This window comes from Phlebotomus papatasi, chromosome 2 (genome assembly GCF_024763615.1).
Source record: "Phlebotomus papatasi isolate M1 chromosome 2, Ppap_2.1, whole genome shotgun sequence".
Classification (NCBI taxonomy): Eukaryota; Metazoa; Arthropoda; class Insecta; order Diptera; family Psychodidae; genus Phlebotomus; species Phlebotomus papatasi.
In genome coordinates this window covers 25,626,906-25,645,515 of record NC_077223.1, presented here as the reverse complement: position 1 = coordinate 25,645,515, position 18,610 = coordinate 25,626,906, and the positions used below count along the sequence as shown (strand labels likewise).

Sequence of the window (18,610 nt, the reverse complement as noted above, 5' to 3'; positions counted from 1 at the left end):
TTGACCAAATTTCCACATAATTGTTATTGGCACTGTATTTTTTTGCATCACAAGACACTTCACTACTTGTAGAGGCTTCTCCCTATAATTTTCACTATAATTTTGTTAATAAAACTCGCGAAAACAATCACTACTTTGCGTATTAATTGCACTGTACAATATTTTGTCTGCCATTTGACTGCACTGGAAGTCACTGGAAATTTTTAGTGAAACGATACTTCGCTCAAGACCCGCCAGTTCTTGGTTGATCTGTTTTAGAACACAGCTCTTAATTCAAATCACGACATGTTTAGGTTGATTCGGCTCTTAAAATATTCTTACAGACAGGGTCTCAAAACCTTAAACAGCAACCGATTTTATTGATTTTTCAAAATGTAATAGGTCATTTGCCCTTAATAATCCAATCCTAACTCAAAATTTTTTCAAAAAAATCTTGACTGATAAGATGTTAGAGAAGTTAAGCCATATGGCTAAGCCTTAGGTCTGAAGCCTGTATTAGTTAAGCGGTCTTCAGACTAGAGGTTTAGCCCAGTTCTCGAAGGTCTTAAAATCTTAAATAGTGAGCAATTTTATCGCTTTTTGAGAACTTAATAGGTCTTTTATCTTTAATAATTCAATCCTAAGTTAAATTTTGCCAAAAAATCGTGATGGGTAAGAAACTAGAGCAGTTAAGCCATATGGCTAAGCCTTATGTCCTAGCACACTTACGACTTAAGCCGAGAGACGGCTTAGTGGAAAATAATGGAAATGTAGTTTAACCATTATTTCGAATATAATTACGCTAAGTCGTCTCTCGGCTAATCCTCAGGTCTGTCAAGGGTCTTAAGTCTGAAGGCCGTTTTAGATAAGTGTAAAAATCTTAAAAGATATTGATAGCTAAAATCGAAATTTTGCGATACGACAGATTAATTGAATGACTCTTGATTAAACAGCGCATTAAAAATTTTTATCACCTAAGAATTATTCTATTAGTAACTTTGTGTATAGAAAGAATAGGTCGAGTGGTTGACTTCACGCAGAAACCTCAGAATGAGCCAATAGATAAGCCCATATCATGATGGGGGCATAAATAAAGTAGTGGAATCATGAATTGGTCGTTGTAAATCCGCCTTATCGAATGTGTACTTTCCAGATTGACCGGCCTGACGCCCTGTAGTCTGTACAGTGTGTTCGGAGAGATGAGAAATTTGGTCACCAATCGTACATTCAATCACACAGAGCTCATTAGCACAGATTACGCGGTGCCTGTGACCACAATCTTACTAGCGATACCATTTTATGATTCCATTGAATTACAGTGGAATACGTCTAACAGGGAATGTGTATCGTACTATCAGGTCAGAGTGACTTCTGATGAAGGGAAATTTGAGACAAAGACTACGAGATTTGACTGGGGAATTGATGGTCTGGCACCATGTACTGAGTATACGATTGAAGTTGAGACGATAAATGTTCTTGGGGAGACTGTTAGTCGAATTGTTGAGAAGGAGGTGACTTCTTTTATTGATCCTGGTCCTGTTGAGGATTTGGAAGTTCATGAGTTGTCTGGTGGAAAGATTGCTGCATCCTGGACGCCACCGTTGGATGGGGTGGAGTGTGTGAGTGATTATACGGTAAAATTGGGGGAGGATGCATGCTTGGATGAGGAATCATGTCTGTGGAATTACAGAAATACCAGTAAATCTCTTGAGGGGGAATTTGATGGTGTTGAAGCATGCAAAAAATATACAATTGTTGTCTATACAAATGGTCAGGAAGATGGAAGTAATAGTTCCCTGACATTTGATGCGGATTTTCAAAGTCCGGGTCCAGTTAGGGAACTCAATTACACCATTGAGAGTGCCTCTGAGGCTAGAGTTTTCTGGGTTCCTCCTGATGAAAACTTTCACTGCGTTTCTCACTATCTTGTGAAGTGGGATGAAGAAGAAGTTAATGTGACTGAGGCAGTCATTGAGTTGAAAGATTTGCAGCCATGTAAGGAGTACGTGGTGGGTGTAAGTGTTGTGGATGAACGTGGGGATATAGGACCTCCTCAGACAATTGGCATGAAAATGCCGGATGATGTTCCGGGAGCAGTTGAAAATGTCGAATTTTCAGCTACTTCTTCGGAGCTTTTGGTCAAGTGGACGCCATCTCAGTATGCTTTGCTCTGCGTAAAGAACTACAAACTGTTAATGTTTGGAGATGATAGCCATTCGGAGAGTTATGATCATGTAACAACAGATACGTCTTTTACTTTTCAACGAATGACTTCTTGTCGTAAAGTTTCTGTGAGTATCTTTGCTATGACATCCTTTTCAAAGGAGAGTCCATCGTCTACTATCACCACGACGATTCCTGCTAGAGTTACAGCAATTCCAACAACTCCCCAACTTGTTCATCGAACAAAGTCTCTCCTGCATCTTAAGGCTTCCCTGACAGACACATTCATTGATTGTGAATTAGTTTCTGCCCATTTTGTTTGTGCAGCTGAAGATGAAAGTATCGAGGTGGAATCCTATGTTCCGGTGCCCCCGCTCAATTCGAACTTTACAGAATTTGAAGCTTCTATCGATAGCTTACCACCATATACGAAATTTAATTGTTCAGTTAGGATTCTTAACTGGGCTGGATGGTCTGAATATTCCATGTCATCTTTTGAGACTGAAGAAGATTTCCCAGGAGAACCTACAGGCCTTGCTGTTGCTATGACGAACAATAAAGGCTTTCGCGTCACTTGGGATCGACCAATCCATCCCAATGGTCAAGTGCATTCCTTTAGGTATGAGATTCATCAAGTTGAACCTCTGTATCTCGTGCCCAGTACCTGCCCATCGCATCAGCTCACGAATTTAACTGAGGAAACTCATCTGCAGGAACTTGTGTATGATAGAGGCTCTCCGGCTTTTACCTACTTCGTCCAGGTAGCCGCTGTCAATTTGGCTGGTGTTGGAATCTACACCAGACCCATTATTGTCCAGACGCTTCCAGATATTCCACAAACTGTGTCAAGTTTTGAGGTTTTATCTATCGATGGACCTTTTACACCTCTTGCCTACAATGTCACAGTTACCATTGAATGGACAATCCCTTGTCTCTCTAATGGTGCCCTTGAGGTTTTCGAAGGGATTTTCTACGGCACGAAGGAAGATAGGGAGCATGTAATTGGCTGGGAGCACCATGTCCGGGGATCTGTCAGGGAAAAATATACACATACCCAGGGAGATCTTTTGCCTGAATACCACTATAGAGTTACCATCAGGGCTAGAGTGAGGAATGTCAGCAACTCTAGTGACACCATTATGAAGGAATTCCACTCACCAGCTGGAAGTGAGTACTTTTCCTTTCAGGATTTCCAAACAAAAAAAGTTGGAAATTCAGCAACACTTTTGTTGCAAGAGAAGGACCAACACTTTTGTTACTCTTTTAAAAAAGTTTTGTTGCAGATTTTCCAACAATTCTGTTGCAGATTTTTCAACAATTTTGTTGCAGATTTTAAAAAAATTTGGTTACTGATTTCCAACAATTTTGTTGCTGATTTCCAACAATTTTGTTGCTGATTTCCAACAATTTTGTTGCTGATTTTCCAACAATTATGTTGCAGATTTTCCAACAATTCTGTTGCAGATTTTCCAACAATTTTGTTGCTGATTTTCCAACAATTCTGTAGCTGATTTTACAACAATTCTGTTGCAGATTTTCCAACAATTTTGTTGCTGATTTTCCAACAATTCTGTTGCTGATTTTTCAACAATTCTGTTACAGATTTTCCAACAGTTTTGTTGCTGATTTTCCAACTATTCTGTTGAAGATTCTCCAAAAATTCTGTTACCGATTTTCCAACAATTTTGTTGCTGATTTTCCAACAATTTTGTTGCTGATTTCCCAAAAAATTTGTTGCTGATTTTCCAACAATTTTGTTGCAGATTTTCCAACAATTCTGTTGCTGATTTCCCAAAAAAATTTGTTGCTGATTTTCCAACAATTTTGTTGCTGATTTTCCAACAATTCTGTTGCAGATTTTCCAAGAATCCTGTTGCAGATTTTCCAACAATTCTGTTGCAGATTTTCCAACAATTCTGTTGCAGATTTTCCAACAATTCTGTTGCAGATTTTCCAACAATTTTGTTGCAGATTTTAAAGCAATTTTCTTGCTGATTTTCCAACAAATTTGTTGCTGATTTTCCAACAATTCTGTTGCTGATTTTCCAACAATTTTGTTGCAGATTTTCCAACAATTCTGTTGCTGATTTTCCAACAATTTTGTTGCTGATTTTCCAACAATTCTGTTGCTGATTTTCCAACAATCCTGTTGCAGATTTTCCAACAATTCTGTTGCATATTTTTCAACAGTTTTGTTGCAGATTTTAAAGCAATTTTGTTGCTGATTTTCTAACAATTTTGTTACTGATTTTCTAACAATTTTGTTACTGATTTTCTAACAATTTTGTTGCTGATTTCCCAAAAAATTTATTGCTGATTTTCCAACAATTCTATAGCTGATTAAATAAAATTTTTGTTGCTGATGTTTCAACAGTTTTGTTGTTGAATTTAGCAGCATTTTATTGGAAATAAATCAAAATCGTAATTTCTTTTAAATTTCATTTATTAATTTTTTTGTATTAAAGACAGTTTTTTCTTACATGCTATGTGTCACACACAATCAATCACATTTGCACAAAATAATTCTTTATACTTCATTAAATTTTACAAAAATTTTGTCTTTTGAATATGTAATATTAAACGCCTCTACCTTCATCAAAATAATTAATGGTAAATTTCTCTGCATCTATCATTACGTCTTCATTGGTGTATAATATAGTGAAAATTTTGAAAAACGCAAAATTTCCAAATTTAAAAAAAAACACATTTCTTGGAAATTGAGAAATTAGAAAAATAATTCGAAAAATGTCTATTAAAAGAACTATAGTTGAACATATGTTTTTTTAATCATTGTTTTCTTTGTTTTTAACCCTCTAACGGGTAAGACCGCCTCCAGGTGGTCTTCACAAAAATCACATTTACAGCGACAATAAAGGTTTTATTTATTTAACTCTTTCCGGACGACAACATATCCAGCGAACGAATTTCAGTAAAACTCACTTTATTGTAACTCTTACAAGGGAAGGTCTCGGACCTTCGGACGAATTTCTTTATGAAACTTTGCATATTACCTAATTTGGGCACGACAAATACGATGGTGATAGTAAGAAACCTTGCAATTTGTTGTGTCACCCGTTACAGGGGGGTGTTTGGGGGACAAAATTCACATTTTTGGCTGTAGGAGCCAGAGGGTTGAAGATAGCGACTTGGTGTCTTCGGGTGACCCCCCCATAAGTTGACCTGGGGAATCTAAATATAACCTTCGTTTTTCCCCCACCCCTCCCCTTTCCCTAAAAACACGTTTTTCTGTAATATCTCGAAAACTACTCTTCAGATAATTTTCATTGGCTGATATGTTTTAGACCTTGTCCAGACGGATATTTCGTCCATACATGCCAATGACCTTGAAAAATTCCTTCATGGTGTTTTTCAAGGTCAAATGTACTACACTCAAAAAACTCACTTTTTTCAGACAATTTTATTAAAGCATAATTTTTTAAGAACCCTAATCGATTGCTTAATCAATATAAGCCAATTTAAGCCACTTTAATTCCATTGACACGCTTTTGACATTTATATATATTTCAAACCCAATTGTCATTTTAAAATTATTTTATTTGATTTGACACCTAATATTTGATTTTGACTGATTTCCTGAAGTAAGACATCATGGTAATGCAATTTTCATTAAATTTGTGAAATTTATGAAATTTACAAGGAAATTTATGAAATTTTATGAAACTCATGAAAATTTACTTGATAATGTTTTAACGACTGCTGATTAATCATTTTCAATTTATAGCATGGATTATCATTTGTAAATGAAACGAAATAAGCTATATTAGGAGAAAACCAAAATCTATTACGACAATAATATATTGAATTTCAAGTGTATAAAAAGATTTATATGTAATCATGAACAAAAAATGCTAGTTTGTGGAAGGCATAATTTTCAAAACTAAATATTTTAAAATCACACTAAACATTTTTAAAAACTACGCAGAACCATCACAAAACAGTAAAAAGTATATTTAAAACAAGTGTAGTTCAAGTATAAAACGACTAACCCTGTCCTACAAATAGCTCAAGTATAAAATGGTTAAAGAAAACGCTACAAATACGCACAACTCAATCATAAAACGGTTCACTTTGCATCTAAAAACACGCACATCTTTATCATAAAACGGTTAAGATCGTTCTTAAAAAGCAGCACAGCTTGAAGCATAGACCGGTTAAGATTGTCCTTAAAAATCCGAAAAACTGAATCATAAAATGCTCAAGATTGCGCTCAAAATTACGCACAGCTCAATTATAAAACGGTAAGTGCGCTTAAAATTGCGTAGGGGAAACTGGGGCACCACCAAACAGGGGTACCACCAAACACTGCGATTTTTTAAATTGGTATAAGATTTCAGAGAATGAGACTTACGTGAAATCATAGATACTATAGGGATGCTTGTCCAGAGAAAGAATGATCCACATAATTCAAGTAGTTTAGAAATAAGAATTTTTTTTCGCAAAATTGTGAGATTTTGATAATTTTAGTCATTTATATATCTACCTGGAAAATAAAACTGAAATAAGTTACATCAAATTTCACTACACCAGTACTTTCCTACATGTTTTGGGATAATATTCATGTATCTACTAAAGAAATTAATGTTCACATTTTTTTAAAAGAATATAAAATCCATCACAAAACAGAGTTTGGGGCATCAACAAACAGGAAAATTTCTCACAATTACAGATGTCGCGAGCGTAGCTTGAATGGCAAAATTTTTCCTCTTATCTTTCTTACTCTTCATCTCCCTCTTTGTTCTATTTCTGAAATTTATATCCATTCATGGGATTTTCATTCAAAACTCAGGAGAAATATAGTTTCAAGAACCCAATTTTGAATTAAATGATTTTAATGATTCTTAAATGATTTTAATCAAGGATTGACGAATAATTTCTCGATTTCATTACAAATAATCAGAAGAGCGCGCAAAATTTGAACTTTAGGTATAGTGTTTGCCACGAATTTAGTGGCGCTGCTTTCTAGTCAGAAGTCGAATGTTGTCAAAATAATGAAAAATCCATTGAAAAGAAAAATATGTTCGGTGTGCAGTGCTTTAGGTTTTTGCTATTTTGGTCACTCATTCCAAATTTTGCAGTGCTTTTTTGAAAATTATTTACATTTTCAATACCTTCTTTATAATTAAGAGTTGTGGTGAATGCCCAAAATAACTTCAATGGGTGAGAAAAAGAGGTGTTTTTTGGTGCCCCAGAAAGTGTTTATTGGTACCCCGGGTGGTTGGAAAAAAGCGAAAAATGCATGGTGATACAATTTTCCTTTTTACGGAAAATTGAAGTGCTTCACATCATCCTTGCATACATTAATATGCAGCCTATACCTGATACTATAACATGGGGTAAGCAACATTTTTCTAAAATTCACAGTTTTCTTAGGAAATTCAGTCAAAATCGCATCTTTCAAAAGTGTTTGGTGGTACCCCAGTTTCCCCTACATCTCAATCATAAAACGATAAATGCGCCTAAAATCACGCAAAGTTCGATCGTGAAACGACAAATGCGCTTAAAATCATACACAGTTCAATCATAAAACGGTAAATGCGCTCAAAATCACGCACAGCTCAATTATAAACCGGTTAAGATTTCGCTTAAAATTACGCACAGCTCAAAAATGAAACGGTAAATGTGCTTAAAATTACGCACACCTCAATCATAAAACGGTAAATGTGCTTAAAATTACGCACCGCTCAATCATAAAACGGTAAATCTTAAAATCACGCGCAGGTCAATCATAAAACGGTAAATGCGCTCAAAATCACGTACAGCTTAATCATAAAAGACTGCGCAGTATAAGGCGCATTCTTAACCGTTTCATGATTCATGTGTGTGTGATTGTTAGCGCAATCTTGACCGTTTATTAATTAATCTGTGCGTGATTTTGAACGTAAGTTTAACAGTTTTATGATTGAGCAGTGCGTGATTTTGAGCGTAATCTTGAGCATTTTATTTTTGAGCTTTTGCGCATTTGCGATTTTAAGATTATGCTGTGCCTAATTTCAGACACTTTTACCGTTTTATGATTGAGGTGTGTGTAATTTTAAGCTTATTTACCGTTTCATTTTTGAGCTGTGCGTAATTTTAAGCGAAATCTTAAACGGTTTATAATTGAGCTGTGCGTGATTTTGAGCGCATTTACCGTTTTATGATTGACCTGTGCGTGATTTTAAGCGCATTTGCCGTTTCACGATCGAAATTTGCGTGATTTTAGGCGCATTTATCGTATTATGATTAAGATGTTTTATGATTGAGTTGTGCATAATTTTAAGCACATTTTCCGTTTTATGATTGAGCTACGCGTAATTTTAAGCGAATTTGCCGTTTTTTGATTGAGTAATGTGTGATTTCATACGCATTTGCCATTTTATGATTGAGCAGTTTGTGATTTTAAGCGTATTTGTCGTTTCACGATCGAAATTTGCGTGATTTTAGGCGCATTTATCGTTTTATGATTGAGCTGTGCGTAGTTTTGAGCGCAATCTTGAGCATTTTATGATTCAGTTTTTCGGATTTTTAAGCACAATCTTAACCGGTCTATGCTTCAAGCTGTGCTACTTTTTAAGAACGATCTTAACCGTTTTATGATAAAGATGTGCGTGTTTTTAGATGCAAAGTAAACCGTTTTATGATTGAGTTGTGCGTATTTGTAGCGTTTTCTTTAACCATTTTATACTTGAGCTATTTGTAGGACAGGGTTAGTCGTTTTATACTTGAACTACACTTGTTTTAAATATACTTTTTACTGTTTTGTGATGGTTCTGCGTAGTTTTTAAAAATGTTTAGTGTGATTTTAAAATATTTAGTTTTGAAAATTATGCCTTCCACAAACTAGCATTTTTTGTTCATGATTACATATAAATCTTTTTATACACTTGAAATTCAATATATTATTGTCGTAATAGATTTTGGTTTTCTCCTAATATAGCTTATTTCGTTTCATTTACAAATGATAATCCATGCTATAAATTGAAAATGATTAATCAGCAGTCGTTAAAACATTATCAAGTAAATTTTCATGAGTTTCATAAAATTTCATAAATTTCCTTGTAAATTTCATAAATTTCACAAATTTAATGAAAATTGCATTACCATGATGTCTTACTTCAGGAAATCAGTCAAAATCAAATATTAGGTGTCAAATCAAATAAAATAATTTTAAAATGACAATTGGGTTTGAAATATATATAAATGTCAAAAGCGTGTCAATGGAATTAAAGTGGCTTAAATTGGCTTATATTGATTAAGCAATCGATTAGGGTTCTTAAAAAATTATGCTTTAATAAAATTGTCTGAAAAAAGTGAGTTTTTTGAGTGTAGTACATTTGACCTTGAAAAACACCATGAAGGAATTTTTCAAGGTCATTGGCATGTATGGACGAAATATCCGTCTGGACAAGGTCTAAAACATATCAGCCAATGAAAATTATCTGAAGAGTAGTTTTCGAGATATTACAGAAAAACGTGTTTTTAGGGAAAGGGGAGGGGTGGGGGAAAAACGAAGGTTATATTTAGATTCCCCAGGTCAACTTATGGGGGGGTCACCCGAAGACACCAAGTCGCTATCTTCAACCCTCTGGCTCCTACAGCCAAAAATGTGAATTTTGTCCCCCAAACACCCCCCCTGTAACGGGTGACACAACAAATTGCAAGGTTTCTTACTATCACCATCGTATTTGTCGTGCCCAAATTAGGTAATATGCAAAGTTTCATAAAGAAATTCGTCCGAAGGTCCGAGACCTTCCCTTGTTAGTGGTCAAATATGATACTTTTACAGAGAAAGAATTTTTTCCGCCTCTGGGAAATTGGAAAACTCATGGGTACTCTCGTCCCCCAAAAGAATGCAAAGGATACAAACTTCAATTCAATTCCGAAAACTGAAAAATCTCTTCTTACACTGAAGCTCTCTCTCTTTCTCTCTCTTTTCTCCAGCACTTTACTCGATTTTATTCATTCACGCTCTGCTGTTTCTTCGTCTCCCAATTTTTCTCTCGCGGCAGTCTCACTTCTCTCTTTAACAAGAAACGAATTGAGGACGAAGTTCGCCCGAGCGCGAACCGAATGTAATTTCAAACAAATAGTTGCTGTTTTCTCAAAACTTTTGTTGCCCAATTTAGCAAAAAACATGTTGGAAATTCAGCAACACTCAACTTTTGCACCAAATTTCTGTGATTGTAACTTCTGCGTCTTTTTAGTTCCGGAAACTTTTGGCATGGACAATTGGGGTACTGTGGATGTTTTCTCATCTCCCAATCCCACTCACAGTGCTGAGATTTCAATATCATCCAGGATTTTGAATTCTACAGCTGGAGATATAATGTATGTGGCCCTTTTGGTGTCAGAATGTGGATGTCAGGATGATCCTGTGCCACAATTTGGGGCCATTCAGAGCGAATTAGAATGGCCAAATGTCATGCAATGGCAGGAAGCTAAAGAATTCTCATGTATACCTCAGTATCAGACAACACCGATGAGATGGCGACCTTTTGGTGATGAGGACTTCCGAAAGACCTCAGATTTCTTCTACACCATTGGACGGGATGATTGCAGTAATCCTGGAGGATACTGCAATGGCCATCTGCGACCCAATACTGAGTATTCACTGATAATCAGAACATTTACCAGGCATGGATTTAGTGACTCTTCTGTGATTCGGTTCAGAACCGATGGCCTGATAGCCCTGTCCATGATTATAGGGATTGTAACGGGATGCCTCTTGATTGCCTTTATTCTGGGCTTATTTATTGCCCGTCGAAGCAATTCTCTACACAAGTGGAACAATGATTTGCTGAATAGCGATGAAACTGTTCCAGATGTTGATCTCAAGAAATTCTCAGATCACTACATTTCCATGATGAGGAATTCAAAGGAGAATCTTACCAAAGAGTTCAAGCTGCTGAATGCTGTGACGCTTGAAAAGGACTTTTCGATGGCTGCAGCAAAGCAGAATGAAACAAAGAATCGCTATGTCAATATTGTTCCTTGTAAGTTTCAGGACAATTTTCAGAGATTTAGTTTTTTACTTAATCTAAGGATTTCTCTTGCAGACGACATGAACAGGGTACTTCTTAATGTCGAGGAGGGCGAAACTGAGTACATCAACGCTTCCTATATTTCTGTAAGTATTCCATTTCTTAAATTATGATCATTTCTTTTGAATTTTCTTCTCTAGATTTAGTTAAAGCGTGTCCCGAATTTAAAAGAGAAGAAGACAAATAACTCTCATTAAAAAACTATAATACATATAAAAATACTATTTATATTTCTTGAAAGGGTATTTCATTGTGATTCAAATCCACTTTATGGTTTTATTATTCAAGCGGTTTCTTCGCGAAATCTCGCACCATTTTCTTTACTCCCCTCATAAGGCTCTGGACAAGGTCGTCCCCACGATCTCTGACGACTTTCTTCCGCTTTCGTGCGAAGTCCTGCAAATCTTTGGCTGGATTAGCCTTCTTTTTCAAGTCTCCTTTCAAAATTCCCCAGTATTTCTCAATGGGGCGGACTTCTGGAGTGCGGGGCGGCTTGACCTTCTTATCTACATATTTGACAATGTTGTTGGCAAACCATTTTCATTCACAATGGAGTTACGCTCTGTTGTATATAAAAAGGATACTTATACAACAATTAAATAATTTAAAAACCTAACCTATTAACCTTTTTATAAATCTTTCACACAATTTATAGATAATTTGTACGAAATTATAAAGTTTCTTCGAGCTTTGTGGACGTCAAGGGGACAACTTACCCTTGAAACTTAACAAAAACTTCGCGTAATGACATGATACCAAATCAAGCCAAAATAGAGGAGGGATGTCGTGGCTTTGATACAGTGGCAAAAGTCATTTTTGGAGGCACTCTTTAATGTAGATATCCGCGTTCATCGTCCCTGTCATGAAAAATTCTTCGTTGCGACGTCCACAAGAGCAGATTGCCATCCAAACCACATATTTCTTCGCGAATTTGTGGTACTCTTTGAATCTGTACTTGATGGCTACACCCGTACGAGTCTTCGCCGTGTAAAACCGTTGGCCGGGTAATTGAGTAAATTCACCTTTTACGACAGTTTCGTCGTCCATCAAAATGCATCCTTGAAAGCCTTTCAAAACTCGATCACTCAGATTTCTTGACCTCGTTTTGGCACTTTGCCTCTGCTTTTCCGTGTGATGGGGAGCAGCTTGAGCTTTGTACGTTATCAATCCGTTAGTCTCTTTGATTCTCTGCACTAAGATAAGATTTTGCCAGGGGTCAGTTCTCCATTTCGGATATTCCGATGCATCCAGGCCACCAATTGGGCCCCTTATGCTTCCCCACTCCTATTCTATCTTATCCCCCGATACGGGTAGCCGCTCTATATCACAGCTCTGTGAGCAGTCCAGTGCCGTTACTATGTCACAGCATCCCTTCTCGGTGTGTGTTTGGGATCAGTGATAGCGAATATTTGTATCGATTGAAGTACCACTTTCACATCGAAACTCGTTCTCGTACCAGCCTCTATTGTTTAGGCGGTTCACTTTTTTGTCAATATGCACCATTGACATTACTATTCATTCATTCACTGGACGAATTCAAAGCCGATATGGCATGAGAAATCTTTTTCTGCTGCTGCTCAGCTTTGAACCCCAGACCTCGCAGTCATAGAGCTACTACTCTATCCACTGACCCACTCGAGGCCCTTCTCTGCACTAAGCTCTTGGAGATACCCAGCTTTTTGCCCACATCTCTGACTGAAAGGCAAGATTGCTTCTGGAAAAGCGCCAACACTCTCTTCTCCATCCTCTTGTCTACAGCTCCAGGTTTTCTGCCACATCCTGTCTTTTGAACAACAGTCCTGAGTTCCTTGAAGCGTAATATAACCCTTCGCACCGTGGATGGACACTTTCCTGTGATCCTTCCGATTTCAGAATAGCTCGCTTTTGGATTCTTTAGGTACGTGTCCACGATCAATTTGCGCAGGTTCTCCATTTTTATCACTTTTCTCAGCCAAAACACAACCTTTTTCAATATTTTTTTCAGAAATAAAAAGCTGACGAAATTCTCTTGAAACGTGAAAAAAATCAAATCAGAACTCATTTCCTATTGTGACTAACTTCATGTCGAAAACTTGTCATTTAAATCCGGGACACGCTTTATTACAACGAAAATGTCTTTTTCTGGACATTTAAATCTTTGCACCGGGTTGGGCGGGACTTGAACTCACTACTGTGAGTCATACCGCGGATCTATCCGCCCAAGAGCCAATGGTCTTGCTTATTGCGCCATTTCCAATAATTTAGATAAAATTTAAATTGTTTCAACGGTTTTGAACACGTAATAATTTAAAACTGGTAACAAACGGGCAAGTATCACTAATTAATTTTAATTCCAAAGTTCAATTGCACTTATTGATATTCATGTTATTGTTATTTACGTGATAATATGAGTCTCTTGGCACTTGTGTTACCGATAGTTGGGTGCCTCTTATCGTTAATTATCTTTTTAACAAAACATGTTTAAATGATAGATCTAGTAATATCTGCTCATCGATTTTAGCATTTTCGCTGAAATTATCACCGAGTCGCAAAAATATTGTTTCAATAGTCTCATTGTTTCAAGTACGTACTTGGGGGAGTTTAAACCTTATTATAAAATTATAAAAGAACAGCAAAAGAATTCAAAATCAGTAATAAAATATTTAGGAAAAGAATTCTCACACTAATTTTATTTTCTTGCAATAGGACACATTTGTAATAAATCTATCAAAAGTACACGTAGAATAATTTGCAGCAGAAAAATTGTAATCGTATAATTATTATTCCCAATTTTAAATTTTGATCTCGATTTTGAGTTTTCAAAATCGATCCTCATGGACGTTGGCAGAAACTCTAAAATTATTGTGTTCATCATTATTAAATAAAATGATTTAGTAACTTATTTTTTATTGAATGCAGTTGTCAAAATAATCGTTAATATCGTCGATATTGTTACTCTATACAACGATAAGTGTAGTAATTTTGTGTATTATTGCCTCTACACACAAGAGAAATTTATGTCCATATTGAAGCAAATTCCCTACGCTTTTGTAGGATAAACTCTTCAATATGGACATAAATTTCCCTAGTGTGTAGAGACCATTACAGATTTTCCTGTATGTAGCTAAATTTGCATTCTTCGTCAGAGATACAGGTATCCAAATCTCCAGGCTACATAAAAACTGTATAGAGAATTGTGGCGCAAGAAAAAGATCCTTTGCAGATCTGAAATGAAGTTAAATTAAATAAATTGTGACAATAATTGTTCTTATTTTGAAAACGGTAAACAAACCTGCACAAAAGTATAATTCGATACAACACCAAAACCGAATGTTTCAACTTTGATAGGGTTATGACATTTTATCATAAGCATTAGCAAATTTTTCTGATCCTTTATAGTCATTTCATACCATTTAGTCATGTACAAAGCATTGAAAATATCTTCACAGCTACTCTGTAAAACTTGTCCAAAAAAGCAAATAATAAAAACTTGCGTGACTATTATTCCAATAGTGATAAAGGGCACAATAGGGGATACGATATAAGATCCAAAGATAAATATGACAGAGCAGAGGTATATTAGCATGGTGATAAGTTTTATAAAGTAAATCAACCAGAAAGATTCAGTTAATTCCTTAGCCTGGTTATCGATACCTCGATGGATTTCATGAATTTTTCTCACTAAAAATCGTGCTTGCGTTTTCACTACTTCTTCATCTTCAAGTGAAAGAATGAGATCCTGGATAGATCTTAATTCTGCGTCACAGTACATAATGGCAATCATTATAATGGTATCAGATCCCATTATAATTTCCACACATGCAAAATATATAATAATTTGAATGACTATGTTCAAAGGATAGAAAAATATACTATTGATGGGTATTCCGGGAAAATGAAAAAACATCGGCATATGGAGTTTTGAACGGTACATATCGTACGCTGTAACAATCACTCCAGAAAGAGTTGCTCCAGTTAGAAAGATACTGAAAATATACGTATAAATTTTATCATTTGATAACCTGATAAATAACCATTTCTAATAAAAAAAATCACCTGGCAATGTAGAGGGTTAGCTTGGTGTTTCTCACGTAATATTTGCTCCTTAAGTCAGACATCAAAGAGTGTTCAGAATTAATTAAGGTGTCAAAATAACTGAAAATTTTCAATATTTTTTTCTTATAGTATACATTAATAATCCAATAAACCAAATTGCACTGAAAAGTTGCAAATATAAAGACGATAGTAAAGGACACATCGAAAAGATCACTGTAGTCTTCCATTTGAAAGAATAAATGAAGAGTGCAACAAAATGTAAAAAATCCTACTCCAAGTGGATAAATTAACATTTTTAATAAGTTTAAAATTTTTATTCTGGATTTCGGCAAGAAGCCCAAATTCCAGAACTTGAAGTAGAATGATATATAACTCTGCAATTTTCTATGATATGTTAACAACATTATTGAAATAATACTGACTCAATGATAGAAGAAAAAATTCCACAGAACTTTGCTCAATTCTTATAGAACTTTTTGTTGGTGTTTTGATTTGAGTGCTGTGTTTCCCACAAACATTAGGAAACAATTTTTCTTTTAGATTCAGGAAATTTCTCTAAGAAATGCCTAATGTCGGATTTGTGAACATTAAATGGCAATACCCAAGAAGAAAAATAGCTGCCTTATAGAACCAAGTATTAGATAAGTCTTTTAGTGCACTTTTAAAAGACTTAAAGTGAAAATTTTCTGTTGAAATTCCCATAGCAGCTCTTAAGATCCTTAAGAGTGCGCCACTTTACTTATAGTAATCTCAGTGATGGAAGCAAGAGCGTTATAAGTAAATAAATAGATTTTTGGTTCTATACTGCCTTTCTTAGGGAATTCTACAAGACTATTTTAAGAAAAAATTGCTGCTTGGGTATTTTTGTTAATTATATTTTTTTGCATATTGTGAAGATAGTTTTGTTCTCTGTGTACAAATGGGGAAGTAGAGGAAATTTCAGACAGATTGCAATATTTTAGACACTTGTTGTGTTTTTCAAGATTCTATTAAATTTTAGTTTTTTTCATTTTGTAGAGGTATAGGGTGGATGCCCCATTCAATGCCACTTTTAGAATTTAATTGCTAATAATTTTCTCATTCTTCAACCAAACAGCTCAAAATTTTGATAAAATATACCTTGAAGCTATGCCATTCTATACATCTAAGTGATTTTCTATAAATATTTTCCAAAGGATCTAGAATAAACATTGTTTCTAATTATGCAAAAATCTCCATTTTATGCCACTTTTCTACATTCGATGCCACCTGAGGATCCATTCAATGCCACCTTTTTAAAATGAGCATTTTGGTTCCTTATAAAGTAACTGTGATTATGTAAAAATCACGCCTAATAAATTTAACAAAGATAATAAAATAATTTAAATAATTTAATGAAAAAAGAAAATATTTTGAAATTAATTGGTGCTGTTTATTTTCTAATGTCTTTTTTTATTTTTTACAATGCTTCTGCTTTTTTTGTTTTCGGGTTTCACTGAGTTGCTCCTTTTTCTTTTCTTTTTCCTTTTTGATGACCTCTCTTGCAACCTTTCTCAATTTTATCCTGTTCATTTTTTTTTCTTTTCATCATCTTTCTTTCGAAAAAAGCCCACCCACTTATCCGAGGTAATTACCCTTGGAATATTTTCCTGATCATGCCTCCTCTTCTTCATATGTGGTTCCGGCCATTTAACTCCATCATTTTGCTTAGTGTAATCATCTGCATTGCTTGATATTTTTGGCTGGGTCTCCTACTGATTGTGGTCTTGCATATCGGTCATCTCTTTCCATGCGCTATAGAGGACCTTTGTAGCGTCGTCGCCAGGAAAATCGTTGCCATTTTCTTTTATCACCTTGAATTGAATTAGAAGATAGGGTGAAATCTTGGATACCAAAATTTTCACACATGTTTTGACTGGATTTTAGCAATCTTCTTCAACTTGGAGCTGTTCTACATTTTCCACTCTCTCGATGACTTTTCCGTAATCCACAGAATCGGGATTAAATGGGTACAACCCTGTGGCGCGAAATCCTGAAGTTATATTATTAACCATGCGCTCTTCCAGGATGATTTTGTAATTTCTTTCATGTAGTTTCTTTCGATATATTCAAATGATTTTATAGGAAAATCCCTCAAACCCCGGAAAATATGTGATTTTCCCAACCATGTAAAATTCATAACTTGTGGCCTCTTTTACGAACTTATGGCCACTCGTGGAATAACTTATGGCCACAATTTCAAATTATATAAAACAAACTTTGTAATAAAATAATTTTAATACAAAAAAACAGAAAAAATATTTTACGCACTTTCATAGGTTTTTATTATTTTTTTACAAGTTTTTCATAGTTTTTCAAATATTTTTTTCATAATAATTGGATACTACTAATATTGATTCTCCCCAAAAGTGGCTAGTAATCCAATCCGACTTTCGTGATGTAAAAGCTAAATTTAGCTGCATGAAGAACCCAACTTATATAATATCCTCCCCTGCCTGTTCACTAAGAGCACTGGAAGGACTCCATGATCTAATGTTTGCTCCGGAGACTTTCCGAAGACTTTAACGCAGAGTTTGTGGGGGAATGTGGTATAGCTGGAATGACTAAAATACTTTGGTCGTGGTCATTCTATTCTCAATGCTTCTCAATGTCCCTTTTGCATCCTTTGAGTTCAATAATGAGGCTTTTCTTTAGTTTTTTTTTTGTGTTTTTAATTGTCCTAAGAGAGAAAAAGAGAAAAAGTTAGGTTATTTACAACAAAATGCAAGTTCATGGAGAAAATCAAAATATCATACACTTTACACATTTATAAACAATTTTATGTTACAACTCCTACACTTACCTTAAATTTGATTATATTTATGTTAGAAAACTGAGATTCACTGAATCAAAAATAACACGATTGACAACTCGCTAAATCAAATATCTGTGAGGGCGCCACCTCAAATGCTGTGGCCACAAGTAAATAATCTTATCAAATTGGTCATAACTTATGGCCTTGTCTTTATTTTATATTTTTTTGTTTAAAAAATCATAAAAATCAAGTGGTAAAAGAAAATATAGTTACTAAGACAACAAGTTTTGAAAAATAGTACTAAATATTTTTTATTGAATATATAAAATTTAGTCAATAAAAATTGTGAGATCGTTAGTAAATTTCTAAAGGATTTAATATATATTTGATCACCGGGCGCATAAGTGAAATAATTTCTACAAAATAATTAAAGTTCTATCGAAAGATAAAATTCCGTTTAAAAGTTGCATTTAATGATTGATGCGCTAATTTTGTGGTTCTTCGAAATTAATTTGTGGGAAAAGATTGAAGATATCTCCGAGGTGGCCAAAAGTATAGACTGACCATAAGTAATGCCGCCACCCTATGCTCGTGAATCCTTTAATATTTATTCGAAATA

The 18,610-nt window shown here is 35.0% G+C and overlaps 1 protein-coding gene across 1 annotated transcript in view; it reads left to right on the top strand.

The window, feature by feature from the left end:
* Positions 1 to 18,610, top strand: part of LOC129803185 (phosphatidylinositol phosphatase PTPRQ) — a 36,693-nt gene that overhangs the window by 9,485 nt on the left and 8,598 nt on the right. The window contains exons 4-6 of the mRNA XM_055849574.1: positions 1,133 to 3,309; positions 10,347 to 11,135; positions 11,199 to 11,269. Of these exons, the coding sequence (XP_055705549.1) occupies positions 1,133 to 3,309; positions 10,347 to 11,135; positions 11,199 to 11,269 (3,037 nt within the window). The remainder of the gene's footprint in view (positions 1 to 1,132; positions 3,310 to 10,346; positions 11,136 to 11,198; positions 11,270 to 18,610) is intronic.